The 18,021-nt window shown below is 43.9% G+C and overlaps 1 protein-coding gene across 1 annotated transcript in view; it reads right to left on the bottom strand.

Moving 5' to 3' along the window:
* clec16a (C-type lectin domain containing 16A) overlaps positions 1-18,021 on the bottom strand; it is a 324,098-nt gene that overhangs the window by 244,469 nt on the left and 61,608 nt on the right. Inside the window, exons 9-10 of the mRNA XM_072481721.1 lie at positions 17,202-17,255; positions 11,991-12,104 (exon numbers count right to left, since the gene is read on the bottom strand). Coding sequence (XP_072337822.1) covers positions 11,991-12,104; positions 17,202-17,255 — 168 coding nt within the window. The remainder of the gene's footprint in view (positions 1-11,990; positions 12,105-17,201; positions 17,256-18,021) is intronic.

Here is an 18,021-nt window from a genome sequence, read left to right as displayed (position 1 = left end):
TGGTATGTAGGAACACAATTGTAGGAACACAATAGTCAATACTTTAGTGAATGACTGTGGTTCAGTCACCTAATTAGAAATCACTAGCCTGATAAGAAATAAAGAATGATTGGCCATTATAAAAAAAGCTCATCAACAGACTTTACTAATAGCTTTTCTTATTAAAAAAGACTGATAAGTGGATATTAATAATGAAACTGGCTACAGTTGGAATGTGTCCTGATAGATCAAAGACAGATGTAAATGCAAACGCTCCAGTAGCCGATGACAGCCGGGTAGCATAAGGATAGGCTTTTACCCCATGGTTTAGACAAAGAACTATTGGGTATTTCGTAATAAAGGAACTACTTATAGGAAAATAAGGTCCTATCAATAGAACAGCCATGGCCACCCCGGTGAAACAGTGCAAAGCAAGAGATTTTGGGAGGCCTCAGTGAAGAGGTTTAGCGGTAGCGACAAGTGCTCAAGGATGACTGCAGTCTGAAACTCTTGGATAGTTTGAAAAGTTAAGACTTGAGGCACCGAGAGAAGAGGAAAAAGAAAAAGGTTATCCACCCATGTCAGCAATCCTGCACGACTTGGATCAGTACACCCAATAATGTATGTTTTTACTGTATAGCTGGCATGTTACATCCCAGCTTATACTTCAATTAAATCAACTTAGTCACGGTGTTGGTTGCAGCTCACCCTGTTTAAATTCAGGCTGACTAAATTAAATTAGAATATGGACCTTGGTACCACATGGTGTGGTCAAGGTGAATAACATACATGTCTTTAAGAGAAGCTCGATAAGTACATGGGGAAGGAAAGGAACAAACTGTCATACCTAATGAAGGTGGGTGGGAGGAGGGTCATGTGGAGCATAAACATTGGGCTGAATGGCCTATTTCTGTGCTTCTAAGCAAACCTATTAACCATGGCTAAACAACTAGTGGTGTTAAGTAATAGGACATATTCATATCCACAGTCCTCCAGTTGGAGGGGATTTGCTAAAGTAGTAATCCCCTTCACCCCTCAGCAATCTTGAATGCGCATGAATAATGTAGCCCATTGTTTGTTTAAGTTAAAGACCAGACAAGTCACAATTGAGGTTTTCAATTAAAGGCAAGTATCTCATATGACTTCCTTTTTTTTTAAAATTATGAATTTAGTGTACCCAATTCATTTTTCCAATTGCGGGGCAATTTAGCGTGGCCAATCCACATACCCTGCACATCTTTGGGTTGTGGGGGCAAAACCCACGCAGACACGGGGAGAATGTGCAAACTCCACATGGACAGTGACCCAGAGCCGGGATCGAACCTGGGACCTCGGTGCCGTGAGACAGCTGTGCTAACCATTGTGCTGTCCCTTCATATGACTTCACCACATATACCTGTCCTGCTGTCTTCAGGGACCTATGGACATGCCCCCCAAAGGTCCCCCTATACTTCCTTGTACATCATGTATCACCCTTCCTTGTTAGCCCTCCCAAAATACACCACCTAACACTTTTCAGGGTTAAATTCCACTTGTCACTGTTCCACCCATCTGACCAGCCCATCCAGTCTATATCACACTCAGGCTTTGTTCTTTGCTATTTACCACACTACCAATTTTTGTGTCAGCTGCGAGCTAACTGAACATACCACCCACATTCCCATCTAGATCACACTACAAACTGCAAAGGACCCAGCACTGACCCCTGTGGTACACTACAGGACACAGGCTTCCAGTCACAAAAATGACCATCCTGCCAATAAGCCAATCTTGGATCCAATTTACCAAATTGCCCGGAGTCCAGAGGGCTTTCATCGCCTTGATCAGTTTCCCATGAGGGGAAAATGATTTGTCAAAAGTTTTACTGAAGTTCAAGTAGACTATATCAACTGCACTACCCTCATCTACACACCGAGTCACCCCCTCAAATACTTCAATCAAATTTGTTAGTCATAATCTCTCCTCGACAAAGCCATGCTGACTATCCTTGGTTAGTTCTTGCCGCTCAGAGTGGAGATTAATTCTATCCTTCAGATTCTTTTCCCCAATAATTTTACTAGAACATGTTAGACTCATTGGCCTGTAATTTCCTGGTTCTTCCTTGCATCCCTTCTGAAATAGAGGCACATTAGCTGTCCTCCAGTTCTCTGACATCTCTCCTGTGGCCAAAGAGGATTTGAAAATTAACGTCAGAGCCCCTGCAATCTCCCCTCTTGCCTCACACAGCCGCAACATGTCTAAACCACTACTGCAATGGCACAATGTAATCTAACTGCCATAATGTTGGCTATTTATCAAAGCACCAGCATAGCTACAATATACATAATTCTGCATGACATTAAATTCTGTTAAAAACCATTAAGAATTGATGACTGCTAAATTGGCTCATTGTTCAGCTAGCCAGCAAATGGAGATGCACTAATACGTAACTAAAATCATATGGCAAGAAACAAACATAGAAACTAGGAGCAGGAGGAGAGCATTCGGCCCTACGAGCCTGCTCCACCATTCATTATGATTATGGTTGATCATCCAACTCAATAGCCCAATCCTGCGTAGGACCCACTTTTATCAACTGGTCGACCTTCGCGACCACCATTGTTGCGATAGGTGAGCCAGTTTGGTCCTCACGAAATGAAATGAAATGAAAAGAAAATCGCTTATTGTCACAAGTAGGCTTAGAACATAGAACATAGAACGATACAGCGCAGTACAGGCCCTTCGGCCCACGATGTTGCACCGAAACAAAAGCCATTTAACCTACACTCTGCCATTATCATCCATATGTTTATCCAATAAACTTTTAAATGCCCTCAATGTTGGTGAGTTCACTACTGTTGCAGGCAGGGCATTCCACTGCCTCACCACTCTTTGCGTAAAGAACCTACCTCTGACCTATATCTATTACCCCTCAGTTTAAAGCTATGTCCCCTCGTGCTAGCCATTTCCATCCGCGGGAGAAGGCGCTCACTGTCCACCCTATCTAACCCCCTGATCATTTTGTATGCCTCTATTAAGTCTCCTCTTAACCTTCTTCTCTCCAATGAAAACAACCTCAAGTCCATCAGCCTTTCCTCATAAGATTTTCCCTCCATACCAGGCAACATCCTGGTAAATCTCCTCTACACCCGCTCCAAAGCCTCCACGTCCTTCCTATAATGCGGTGACCAGAACTGTACGCAATACTCCAAATGCGGCCGTACCAGAGTTCTGTACAGCTGCAACATGACCTCCCAACTCTGGAACTCAATCCCTCTACCAATAAAGACCAACACTCCATAGGCCTTCTTCACAACCCTATCAACCTGGGTGGCAACTTTCAGGGATCTATGTACATGGACACCTAGATCCCTCTGCTCATCCACGCTTCCAAGAACTTTACCATTAGCCAAATATTCCGAATTCCTGTTATTCCTTCCAAAGTGAATCACCTCACACTTCTCTACATTAAACTCCATTTGCCACCTCTCAGCCCAGCTCTGCAGCTTATCTATATCCCTCTGTTACCTGCTACATCCTTCCGCACTGTCGACAACACCGACTTTAGTGTCGTCTGCAAATTTACTCACCCACCCTTCTGCGCCCTCCTCTAGGTCATTGATAAAAATGACAAACAGCAACGGCCTCAGAACAGATCCTTGTGGTACGCCACTTGTGACTGTACTCCATTCTGAACATTTCCCATCAACCACCACCCTCTGTCTTCTTTCAGCTAGCCAATTTCTGATCCACATCTCTAAATCACCCTCAATCCCCAGCCTCCGTATTTTCTGCAATAGCCTACCGTGGGGAACCTTATCAAACGCTTTACTGAAATCCACATACACCAACTGCTCTACCCTTGTCTACCTGTTCAGTCACCATCTCAAAGAACTCGATAAGGTTTGTGAGGCATGACCTACCCTTCACAAAGCCATGCTGACTATCCCTGATCATATTATTCCTATCTAGATGATTATAAATCTTGTCTCTTATAATCCCCTCCAAGACTTTACCCACAGCAGACGTGAGGCTTCAAATGAAGTTACTGTGAAAAGCCCTTTGTCGCTACATTCCGGCACCTGTTCGGGGAGGCTGGTACGGGATTCCTCAAATTCCACATTCCTCAAAGCCGGTCACGACCGGCATTTTAAAAGCCAATGGGCACTTCTTCTCACGATCGGGAATGCAGCTCGCCAACCCTCCTGACACCCGCAGATCACGACGCTGGGTTTGAAAATGACTGGCCTAAAGGATTGGCCTTCCCACTCGAGATCGTGGTGCTCCCTTGCCCAGCGAAGAACCGTCTCTTTTTCTTTAAAAATGCCGAATCTGAGGCCAGTCATTTTCAAACCCAGCGTCGCGACCAGCAGGTGTTGGGAGGGTCGGGGAGCGATCGGTTGTGGCGTTTCTGATCGTGGGAAGTGGTACTCAATGGTCATCACTGGCTTTTAAAAAATGCCGGCTGTGACCAGCTTTCAGGAATGTTGGCCTTCTCGCACACGGTGAATCTTCAGAATGAAGCTTCAGCCGAAGTGAGCGATGCGCCCAGTCTAATTCAGGCAGGGATGCGAATCCACTCTCACCCACCATTTTGAGGGACATGTCAGAGATATATTCAGTGGGGGAATAGCCCTCGATCCCCTCTGGTAATGCCACAATCCAGATGTTCTGCCTCCTGGACCTAGCCTGCAGGTCATTCAGTTTGGTTCTTAAAACTTTATTGGTTTTAACCACCGAAGTCAGATCAGTCTCCAGAGCAGCAATCCACTCATTATGATCTGATAAAGCCGCCTCCATGCTCTTAATCATGACTCCATAGACTTTGACCGTCTTACTAGGTTTGTACCAGAACCACACGAATGGGGGCCAAGGACTCTTCAAATGACCTTTAGAGATCCACCGACACGTTTTGCCGGGGTTTCACGAACTCCTTCGGCAAAATACTAGCGAGTGTCTCGGCCGTCGGTGGAGTGGCCGAAGTGGAAGAAGCCAACAAAGGCTGGCACAGTGGCTCAGCGGTTAGCACTGTTATCTCACGGCACCGGGTCACTGCCAGTGTGGAGTGTGCATAAATCTGTGCAGAGTAGGTAGAACAGCCACGCTAAATTGTCCCGTAATTGGCTAAAAAGACAACACCACCATCTGACCTCCCATTGAGCCTAGAGAGGCTTCCAACACCGTCGATGGGTTTCTGTTTAGATTTGACACATGTATGGAGGTGCAGTTAAAAGTATTGTTCTGCATACAGTGCAGGCAGATAATGCCATACAATACATGAGAAACATAGGACACACAATAAATACAGAATGTAAAAACATAAACATTGGGTGAAGCATAGAGTTACAGAGTATGGTCCTACTCAGTAGAGATGATGTGTGGAGAGATCAGATCAGTTCACAAGAGGGTCGTTTCGAAGACTGGTAGCAGCAGGGAGGAAGTTGTTTTTGAACTTGTTAGTATGTGTTTCAAACTTTTGTATCTTCTGCCTGATGGAAAGGGTTGGAAGTGAGAATAACCCGGGTGGGTGGGGTCTTTGATTTTGCTGCCCGCTTTCCCAAGGCAGGGGGAAGTGTAGACGGAGTCAATGGATGGGAGGCGGGTTCGCGTGGACTGGGTGGTGTTCACGATTCTCTGTAGTTTCTTACGGTCAATGGCTGAGCAGTTGCCATGCCAAGCTGTGATGCAGCCAGATAGGATGCTTTCTATGATGTATCTGTAAAAATTGATAAAGAGTCAATGTGGACATCCTGAATGTACTTAGTTTCCTGAGAAAGTTTAGGCACTGTTGTGCTTTCTTGGTTGTAGAGCCGACATGGGTGGACCAGGACAGATTGTTGATGATGTGCACACCTAGGAATTTGAAGCTGTCAACCATCTCCACCTTGGCACGATTTATGCAGACAGGGGTGTCGCTTCGAAACTTCGCTTCCTGAAGTCAATGACCAGCTCCTTGGTTTTGCTGACATTAAAGGAGAGATTGTTATCATTACACCACTCCACTAGATTCTCGATCTCTCTTCTGTACTCTGACTCCTCGTTTGACATCCGATCCACTACGGGTGTGTCATCAGCAAACTTGTAGATGGAGTTGAAACCAAATTTTGCCCCACAGTTCAAAACATTATTGGTTTTGTCTCTTCTGGGCATCTCAGCAGAGAGAGAACTCTACCCCGTTAACTTTCATGAGTTTGCAAGGAGTGAACAACCCAAGGCAACCAGATAAAAGGCAAAAAGATCAGTTCCCCTGCAGGAGCCACCTCGTTGGCGTCTTCCCTTTACATTGCAACACCAGAAATCCATTTCTGAAATATTTAGGAGGCTAGCTTTCAAAGATGCCCTAAAATTCAGCAAGTATTTTCATTATTTCCCCCCCCCCCCCCAAGTTATTTGACTGACTGGTCATGAGAGTTCAGAAACAGCATCAACAGGGACGGACAGTCATGGAAAGACACTCAAATTGAATTCACAAAGGCTACAAAAGTTGGCCACTGTTGGGAGAACAAATTTCGAAAGAGCCACTATGCTATTTCTTTCTTTTGTTTATTTTATTTCTAAATTTAGAGTACCCAATTATTTTTTCCAAATAAGGGCCAATTTCATAGAATTTACAGTGCAGAAGGAGGCCATTCGGCCCATCGAGTCTGCACCGGCTCTTGGAAAGAGCACCCTACCCAAGGTCAGTAACTTCATTGAAGCCTATTTGTGACAATAAGCGATTTTCATTTCATATAAAATGATAAACATAAGAACTAGGAACAGGAGTAGGCCATCTGGCCCCTCGAGCCTGCTCCGCCATTTAATGAGATCACGGCTGATCTTTGTGGACTCAGCTCCACTCTCCGGCCCGTACACCATATCCCCGAATCCCTTTATTCTTTAAAAAGGTATATATCTTTTTCTTAAAAACGTTTAAAGAAGGAGCCTCAACTGCTTCACTGGGCAAGGAATTCCAGAGATTCACAACCCTTTGGGTGAAGAAGTTCCTCCTACACTCCGTCCTAAATCTACTTCCCCTTATTTTGAGGCTATGCCCCCTAGTTCTGCTTTCCCCGACCAGTGGAAACAACCTGCCCGCATCTATCCTATCTATTCCCTTCATGATTTTATATGTCTCAATAAGATCCCCCCCGCATCCTTCTAAACTCCAATGAGTACAGTCCCAGTCTACTCAACCTCTCGTCATAATCTAATCTCCTCAACTCTGGGATCAACCTAGTGAATCTCCTCTGCACTCCCTCCAGTGCCAATATGTCCTTTCTCAGGTAAGGAGACCAAAACTGAACACAATACTCCAGATGCGGCCTCACCAACACCCTATACAATTGCAGCATAACCTCCCTAGTCTTGAACTCCATCCCTCTAGCAACGAAAGACAAAACTCGATTAGCCTTCTTAAATCACCTGTTGCACCTGCACACCAACTTTTTGCGACTCGTGCACCAGCACACCCAGGTCCCTCTGCACAGCAGCATGTTTTAACATCTTACCGTTTAAATAATAATCCATTCTGCTGTTATTCCTCCCAAAATGGATAGCCTCACACTTGGCAACATTGAATTCCATCTGCCAGACCCTAGCCCATTCACCTAACCTATCCAAATCATAGACATTTCATAGAATTTACAGTGCAGAAGGAGGCCATTTGGCCCATCGAGTCTGCACCGGCTCTTGGAAAGAGCACCCTACCCAAGGTCAACACCTCCACCCTATCCCCATAACCCAGTAACCCCACCCAACACTAAGGGCAATTTTGGACACTAAGGGCAATTTATCATGGCCAATCCACCTAACCGGCACATCTTTGGACTGTGGGAGGAAACCGGAGCACCCGGAGGAAACCCACGCACACACGGGGAGGATGTGCAGACTCCGCACAGACAGTGACCCAAGCCGGAATCGAACCTGGGACCCTGGAGCTGTGAAGCAATTATGCTAACCACTATGCTACCGTGCTGCCTGACTTCTGCAGACAATCCTTCTGCAGACTTCCGGTATCCTCTGCACTTTTTGCTTTACCACTCATCTTCGTGTCGTCTGCAAACTTTAACACATTGCACTTGGTCCCCAACACCAAATCGTCTATGTAAATTGTGAACAACTGCGGGCCCAACACTGATCCTTGAGGGACCCACTAGTTACAGGTTGCCAACCAGAGAAACACCCATTTATCCCCACTCTCTGCTTTCTGTTAGTTAACCAATCCTCTACCCATGCTACCACTTTACCCTCAATGCCATGCATCTTTAGTTTATGCAGCAAACTCTGGCCATTGTCACCGTACTCTCTACCCCCGGCATGCCCTATAATGTATCCCCATATTTATTCAAGCGGTGCTACCCTGAACGTTTATGATGCATAACTGGTTTAGTGACTCATCACCCATCAAGCACTACATGGGCTTGTTCTCCTCAGGAATAAGCGCTCATTATATCAGAATCATTCCAGAAAGCAAAAATAACACCCACTTCTTTTCTCCACTATCAAGCATCTTAAATATTTAATCTGCCCTCATCACCTTCACCTACAGGTGTGAAGAACTGGATGAACCGTTTGACCATTCTTTACAAACTACCATCCCATTTCCATGCTCCCTTTTCTTTGGCTCCCAAGTCCTTCAACATGCTCTTGCCCCCCCACATCCCTGTCCATCCTTCCCTCAACTCCATGTTTCAAAATCTACAATCGGGTGTCTGCCCCGAACACAAAGTTAAAATGACCCGAGTCAAAGTCAGAAATGACAATCTGTGGCCAAGGCACATTGTCCTTTCTCATTCTTCAGGATTTTTATTTGGGAGCCATTTCACATCACTGCACTTTAGCCAGCCATCATGAATCAGCCTTGATAACAAGTGCTGGCAGGGTTTTCAGGGCATCATAAATTGAACCCAAAAGCGTTCCCTTGTCCAAGCCCACTTCCAGCAGCAAATCAGGAAGAAGAATTCTAATCAATTGTAGTGCCTCCATCACAAATTCAGCACAAAGGACTAATTCTGCTTCAGTTACGCAAAGTACCTGCTGATCGATATCTTCCAATCAATGTGCATATATAAATTGTTAACCTCCTTCCAACAACATTTTCAAATCTGCTTTCTTTATTATAAAAGACAGATAGGCAGTACTGCCTTTTTTCACTTACTTTATTTGGATTCTGCTGATGAAATATAAACAAACATCGCTCTACTGACTGGGCAAGGAAAAATAAAAAGGAGCTCTCGTTGCTTTCTTTTAAAGTAAGTCACTCTTGAGGTTGACGTGGAGTACGTGACCCAATAACCACAGGTATACAATAAGAATCAGCAATCAGTTTGGTTTTAAAAGTCACTTGCCATTTCATTAGCCAAAAGCTGTTAGAAACTTTAACCACAGAAAAAGAAAGTCCCCCAAAAAAGTGAATAATACAAACCTTTGGCACAGACGGAGAGCTAGTCAGCGGAGTAGGAAAAAGCTACACCGGGCACAAAGAATCAGAAGCAGCAAGGGGACAGAAGAAGAATATTAACAGATTAGAGATAATACAAGAACGGTAGACATAATTTACAAATGGACAAACTGCGTTTTAAGGTCTCTAAAACTGAACAGGATGGTTGGCACGTGAATGCTTCTCGCCCCAATGCAAATAGAGTGTCACAATAAAGTAGATTCAGGCTTCTATTGCTGCTCTCAAATAATTAATAATTCCGGTAGAATCGCAGCCAGCTTGTGATGATACTGATTGTCAGGTTTTAAATGTTCAATATTTTCCACTTTTGTGGCACCACGTGCATTTAAAAAGACCTCTTTAAATAAAATGTCTCCTTTAGCAAATGATGTGGTTCTCTCACAATTGTAACTCGCTAATAAAAACTAGGTTAGTGCATTTCCATTTGGGCTTTGTGCAACTCAATATCTGCTAAGTCTTATCGATGCCCAAATCCCGTTTGACATGCATCTTCTGACTTTTTTGTACCATGCAGCCAATGGCAATCCGAAAAACAATGTTTTCTGAATTTCCAGTAATTCAAACGCAAGAAATGTAAAATGTGGTGCACTTGGCGAGAGATTCAATGACAATAAACGGCGCAGCGTAAACATTTCACAATTCACAAGACTGCATCAATTCCAATTCCCCCACTTTACACAAATGAACAGAACAAACATATTCCAGATTCTGCATTGTGGAGAACTCATGGCAGAAACTGCCTGAAAAGCAATACTAGAATCCACTTGTCGCACTTTATTCTCAGGGATAGTCATTCTCAAGATAGTCAAGATTTACTGCAGTTCAATTTTTATAAGAATAATACAATATTGTTACATATGCAATATTCTTACTATACACATACATATACTTAAAAAGTACAATTTTATGGAATTGGGGGGGGGGGGGGGGGGCGACATCATTCCTTAAAAAAGGATTTTCGTCAAAACTGGTATTATTCACCCTGGACGGATTAGCGGCCGCCAGTCTCTCACTCTGGTTGACGGACATGGTACATAGGGGCAGGCACAATGCTGCTTCACAGCGCCAGGGACCCAGGTTCAATTCTGGCCTTGGGTGGCATGTGTGTGTGGAGTTTGCACGTTTTCCCAGTGCCTGGGTGGGTTTCCTTCGGGTGCTCCGGTTTCCTCCCACAGTCCAAAGATGTGCAGGATAGAGAGATGATCAATGCTAAAAAATTGATCTAGGACAGAGACCTAGGGCCTGGATCGAACAGAGGTCCTCGGTGGCGTGAGGCAGCAATGCTAACCCACTGCGCCACCTACGAGGCTGGGAAATTAACGGATCTCCATCTCTCTAAAAAACCTAAAGTCCCTGTAACTGAAAGGGAGGAGGTCGGATCCCAGAACAAGACTCAACTTCACTGGTTGTAGGAGCTGCGTCCTCCGCAGCTGCTGCCTTTGCAGCCCAGAGAGCCATACTGCCGCCAGCCATAACCTTGGCGTCCCGCGGTTTCGACATCTTCACCTTTGAAAACCCGGAAGAGGGTGGGGATGCTCTGGAGGCGATGAACTGAAAATTCCTCGACAGCTGATGGAAGAAAAGTTGGGAGATGGCGGCTACTTCCCTTGGCAGTACGACTCTCGGGAAGATGGCTATTACTTGGGCCAGGGAGACCACAGCTACGGAGGACGCAGCTCCTACAACCACTGACACCAGGTCTCAGGTTCTGAGATCCAACCTCCTCCTTTTCAGGTACAGGTACTTTTTTTTTTATTGTTTAGGGGAGAGATGGACATCCGTTAATTTCCCAGCTTCGTCTTTCTCCAATTAGATTATAATTGGCCAATCTTTCCCCGTCTTCTATCACTCTCATCTCTGAGATCTGCCCGTACTTGGTGAAAACCACTTCGAGGAATTCAAGTGATTTCACATGATTGAGGGGAGCAGCCAGCACCAACCGTTAGTTGACAACCCAATCACTTTCATTCTGTAAAACCAGCATTTCCAGTAAAATGGTACTGCATAAAAACATGATTTACCTGTACTATTTCCAGAGAAGAGCTGGGCGGGCACTTTAAATGATCGAAGTAGACAGAAATTGCATGATAATTAAATAGCACAAAGTTACGCAATTAGAATATGAAAGCATCTGTGGGTTTTTATGGGATTCAAAGAAAAATCACTATCAAGAGCAGTCTCCTCTGCTGGGAGCAGCTTTATTTGGAATGTATGTCTGGAGCAGTTCAAGTGTTGCCAAAGGTTTTGATCTAGTTCTTAGAATTTGTTGCTCAATTTATGAATTTGTTGCTCAATATATGCTCCTGACATTTCAAAAACGTTTTCCTTTGTGCAGTTATCTCTAGCCACCGCTGGCACTGCTGATCAGTTTCTTAAACATCGAATGACTAATAAATGTAGCTGATGGATAACTAAATAGATGATTACCATATAAAGTTCAAAAGAAAAAAAGAGGCTGGAAAAGCTTAAACATTACAAAGAACAAAAATATCTCCACGCTCAAGTTAAAACATTTATGGGAATTAGAAATTTATCCAGCTGCCCCTTGAGTAACATCGACTGCAACTGAAATGAAAAGAGACGTACTTACTGAATGCTTCAAAGCATCCTTCTCTGAATGAAGACTGAACACTGAAAGGTCCCCATTCAAGATCACGTCAGCCAAAGAGTTCACCAATGGCCTATAGTGTATAATTAAAAAGACCTAACAGAAAAAAAAAAGTTAAAATGAACACTGAAATTCGTTTTGTTTCTAATTTATTGCATTATTACATTTTCCATAAATTAAGGACTATGCTCCTCAAATTTAAATTACAAGGATAAAGATATTGTATTTTGTTATCACACAGTTTAAGCTACAGATCGTTTCAGTGTTATGATCATAGAAATGCAAACTCCACAGTCACCCGAAGCCGGGATTGAACCCGGGTCCCTGGTGCTGTGAGGCAGCAGTGCTGACCACTGTGCCACCATGCCGTCCTTGTAACTATATCACCGTTCTTTCACTGTCGCTGGGTCAAAAGCCTGGAATTCCATCCCTGGGTGCACCTATAACCACATGGACTACAACAGTTCAAGGCGGCAGCTCACCACCACCTTCTCAAGGGTAAATAAGGATGGGCCATAAATGCTGGTCTTGCCAGCAACACCCATGTTCCATGAATGAATTAAAAAAAAGTAAAATAAGCTAGTTATTGAACCTCTTTTAACCCTTAACAACCAAGTCAGCAGAATTCAGAACAGATGACCACATTTCGCCCCTAAATTAAGGAGAGATCCCCAACGCACAACAATCTTATAAACCTCACATTTGTTACAATAGGGCAGGGAGGTTCAAATATTTTGGATTGAAAGGATTGCAAAACTAAACGTCCCTGAGCAGCGGTAACCTCAACCTGACAGAAACATTAAGCTTGGAGAACATGCTACCGACAGGATTAAAATTCATACAGGATATACATATATTCTCCTGTCTGGTATGCATAAACCTTTCCTGTTAATAAACTGCATCTTATTTGTCAATGAGATATGAAGCTTGTGTTTGAGATGCAGAAAAACATCACATGACACTTCATAGAACAGAGCCAAAGAAGATACTAGCAGAGGTGAGCATAAACTTGATTTAATTAGTGGGTTTTAAAGAGGGTGGTGAAGAGCCAGAAGGAATAGGCCCAGATAGCTGGTGGTGCAGCTGCCAAATGGTGTGGCAAGGTGGAAGAAATACAAAAGCGCCCAAAATCAGAGGAACGAAGAATTCTGTTGGGTGCAGTGTTTGGAGTCAACCTTATAGGGGCTCAGAGATGGGGAACAGCAAGTCCTTAGGAGGGTTTAAACACGGGACAGGAGATGTCACATAAAAGTAGTGACATCTTGTGTAGGGCATTAGTGAGATCACACGGAATGCTGCATTCAGTATTCCACCAGCAGCAGGCAGAGAGTTTGCCATCTGGGGAGACCACCCAGTTGACCTTCTGGGGTGAGGACCTTGTACTCAGTGACTGCATCCAATTGAAGGACTAGACATTGGGAAGGGGAGCCTGTAGGAAGGCACCTCCTGACTCTTGCTGTTGACATCGCTTCCCCCCTACCTCCCAAACAGGCCCCTCTCTGCTACACCCATCCTTCCCCAGTTCCTTCTTCCTTGGATCCAACATCAATCATTATTAAATGTCTAAGTGCAATACCGGTAGTGGTCACAAAACCTTGTTGTGCTGCTGATTGGCTGGCGGCACATGGGGGCAGGATTTCCACCATGCTGATGTCATTTTTCACCCACTAGTAGTGACATTTAAATGAAGTCCGGGGCGTGTCTGCCTCAGGCAGGCAATGCTGTTCTGAATGTGCGCATTTTTTGGTCAAAGCCATCTCTTACAATTACTGGCTCCATCCTTAGCCTACCATACATCAACATCCTTGGCCTCACAAAAGTCTCCAATCTCAAATGAACACCCACAAATTGGCTCTTGCCAAAGCAGCTTACAAGAAGCTGCAATTCCTCTCATACCAAAATCGTATTTTCTCTTCATTAACTTTGACCGCTCTACAAATATCAAGTTTACCCAACATTCGAATATTGCTCCAATATCTGGAAAGGCTCCTGAAGAACCTTACATACTCCCATCGCGTGCCTTTTGTCTTCTAACCTCCTACTCATACTACGATGGTCAGTGCAGTGCTGACCTTTCCACTCTTGTTCTTTCCGTCCTATGTGCACTTCCTATTTCCCAAATGCCGTTGCATTCCAATGAATACTCACTTTAAAATCTCAACGTTTCCAACTCATTCGTTCGCAAGAAGTTACGAATCACGCAGCTTCTCACCTTCCTCATTCTCTACATCCTCCTTTATTTACTTGGTTTTTAAAATCTACGGTTAGTGTCACCTAATCACCACTTCCTGTTTCACATAACACGGAATATTCTGACTGAGTGTGATTTTGCGAAAAGGAGCCTCGACAACCAGGTATGGATGGATGTTCGCCTGTGCAGGCCTGAGGCCCGAGCCAAATTTGCATTGGAGCTCACTTGAACACCAGCAGCAATACGGACATTCTGCCACAGAATGGTGTAAAATAGGCAGACTGTTGAGCCCCACAAGTTTCATGTTGCTTTCGAACTATTAATTTTAAATTGTCACGGACAGCATGCATCCAAATTTCTAACTCACATCAGACAGACACCCCTCCAGTGATGTGTTCAATATTCTGGCTCCAGTGTCTAATTTTCAACTTTGTTGTCCTGAACTCTACATAGCGCGATCCGCTTTCTCACGTTAAGCAGGCTGCCTAAATATATTTTGATGACACTAAAACTTCAGAACCTTAACTAAAGTTGTAGAGTAATGTCCATTCCATTACTGGCAATTAAGCCTCTAATGGGCAAGCAAAAGAAATTTAATATCAGATGATAATAAAACAAATAGATTAAAATGACTAGTAAAATGCCAATAATCTTTATTATTGTCACAAGTAGGTTTACATTAACACTGCAATTAAGTTGCTGTGAAAAGCCCCTAGTCGCCACACTCCGGCGCCTGTTCGGGTACACCGAGGGAGAATTCAGAATGTCCAATTCACCTAACAGCACGTCTTTTGGAACTTGTGGGAGGAAACCCACACAGACACGGGGAGAACATGCAGACTCCACAGAGAGTGACCCAAGCCGGGAATCGAACCTGGGACCCCGTGAAGAAACAGTGCTAACCACTGTGCTACCGTGCCGCCAAAATAGGAATTGAGAATTTTTTTTCTGAATAAGGCATTATACTATACAAGTTCCTGGACACCCTGCTTTTTGAGAGAATTGCTTGTATTTCCAGTAATATAAAAAAAAAAAAAAAATCAGATTCTAACACTTCTGTTTTAAAATACTGAATTTAAAGAAATTATGTTAACAAGCTTCCCCACTTGCTTTGTGGGGAACCATCAATTTTGTGCGGTTCATCCAAACTAACCAGGAACTGTTCCGGGTTCAATCCCTGTCCTATGTTGAAGTGACTTGGGAATATCTTATTAAGTTAAAGGCACAGAATAAGTGCAAATTGTTTTGTTGCACCAGTATCTTGTTTGGAAAGGAGGATGGACAGCACAGGCACCAAAATGACCATGAACCTAACATAACACCCCAGCATAAGGTGAGATGATAACCCAGATGACAAGGACACCTATGTCAGATTCCTATTTATGGACTACAGCTCAGCCTTCAACACCATTATTCCTACGAAACTCATCTACAAACTCCGTGGCCTGGGCCTCGGCTCCTCCCTCTGCGACTGGATCCCGAACTTCCTAACCCACAAACCACAATCAGTAAGGATAGGCAACAACACCTCCTCCACGATCATCCTCAACACCGGTGCCCCACAAGGCCGTGTCCTCAGCCCCCTACTATACTCCGTATACACCTATGACTGTGTGGCCAAATTCCCCAACAACTTGATTTTCAAATTTGTTGATGACACCACCGTAGTGAGTCGTACCTCAAACAATGACGAGAGACTACAGGAATGAGATAGAGAATTTGATGAACTGGTGAGACGACAATAATCTCTCACTCAATGTTAACAAAACGAAGGAGATTATCATCGACTTCAGGAAGCATAGAGGGGAACATGCCCCTGTCTACATCAATGGCAGCGAAGTAGAAAGGGTCGAGAGCTTCAAGTTTTTAGGTGTACAGATCACCAACAGCCTGTCCTGGTCCCCTCATGCCGACACTATAGTTAAGAAAGCCCACCAAAGATTCTACTTTCTCAGAAGACTGAGGAAATTTGGCATGTCAACTACGACTCTCACCAACGTCTACAGATGCACCATAGAAAGCATTCTTTCTGGTTTTGTCACCGTTTGGTATGGAGCCTGCTCTGCCCAAGACCGCAGGAAACTACAAAAGGTCGTAAATGTAGCCCAGTCCATCACGCAAACCAGCCTCCCATCCATTGAATCTCTCTACAATTCCCACTGCCTCGGAAAGGCAACAAGCATAATTAAGGACCCCACGCACCCCGGACATACTCTCTTCCACCTTCTTCCGTCAGGAAAATAAACAAAGGTTTGAGGTCACGTACCAACATCTGCCATCAGACCTTTGAATGGACCTACCTCGTATTAAGTTGATCTTTTCTCTACACCTTGCTATGACTGTAACATTATATTCTGCAGTCTCTCCTTCCTTCCCTATGTACGGTATGCATTGTCTGTATAGCATACAAGAAACAATACTTTTCACTGTATACTAATACATGTGACAATAATAAATCAAAATCAAAGATGGGAAACTAATCTGCACCCCGTTTCTGTTCACTATCTAATAATCTCTCAGAAATGATAGTTATGAAAGATTGGTTTAACTAAGATTAGGGTTTCTTAAAATCACAATTTCACCTTCAAATACGGTACTGATTAAATACAAATAAGGAAACATCTGGGTATTGTAATTCAATTTCTCAAAACCTGTACTCAACCATAAGTGCAACATTTATCTTGCGTGGGGAAGGGGCAGGGCGACTATACACACAGAGACATTGGCAATTATTAAATGCAGCTTTATACAGCTTCCTTCTATTATCAAAGTCTCATTTTGACAAATTTAAAGTTAACAGACCACAATAATCTAATTTATTTTGATTTTTCATCACTGACTATTGGCTAATCTAATTCATAAGGTTTTGATTGGTGACGCAGTGTTCAATATTGACAACCCTTCTTCAAAAATCAACAGGCCACTAACATTTTAAAACTGTTGCTTTGAGGAGGTTACAAATCAGATCTTAATGAAAAACCGCAAGGCTAAATTTGGCATACCTGTGAAAGCAGATATAATGACGCCTGACGGCTGATCTTTGGATGTTCACCAGACTGAGGAAAAAAAAAGAACATTGCAAGTTCACACTTTTGTTCCACAGATTATCAATTTTTAAAATTTTTTTTTAAATTTTTTTAAATGATTTAAAAATAAGCACATTCACCACAAGCAGGAATACAAATGCTAACCCCAGAGTGCTGAGGCTCATCCACATGACGGACACATGGTTGGCGGCCATGTTGGCTGGCTCCTGGACAAAGGGAAACCCCAGCGTCCAGGGCGCATCCACAAGGTACGCATGGTTGATCACCCGGGGAGGAGGAGGAGAGGGGGAACAACTGCCCCAATCAGAATAGTCACCTGGAACGTCAGGGGACTTAACAGCCCAGTAAAAAGATCCAGAGTGTTCGCCCACCTGAAACGTATGAAAGCCGACATACTGTTCCTTGAAGAGACACAAGTGAGGGAGAAAGACTGAATGCGGGTAAGAAAGGGCTGGTGGAACAGATGTACCATTCCATTCATGCTAAAGATGAGATCTAGGCGGGTAGCCATACTACTAAATAAGCCAACCATGTTCACCGTGTCAAGGACGGTTACGGACCCAGGGAGACCGCCGTGGTCAGCGGTGTCCTGGAAAAATACCACAGGCCATAGATGGGTATATTACCAACAACCAGAAGGGGGAGATCTCACCCTCCACGTTCCGGGAAACGCTGGAAGGTAGTGATCAGAGGTGAAATTATAGCCTACAAACCATGTAGAGACAGAAAGGAGAGGGTGAACAAAGAGCAAATAAAAGTACAGCACAGGAACAGG

Source organism: Scyliorhinus torazame, chromosome 17, assembly GCF_047496885.1.
Source record: "Scyliorhinus torazame isolate Kashiwa2021f chromosome 17, sScyTor2.1, whole genome shotgun sequence".
Lineage (NCBI taxonomy): Eukaryota > Metazoa > Chordata > Chondrichthyes > Carcharhiniformes > Scyliorhinidae > Scyliorhinus > Scyliorhinus torazame.
Note: the sequence above shows the minus strand (reverse complement) of the source record. Positions and strands in the feature narration are given on the sequence as shown.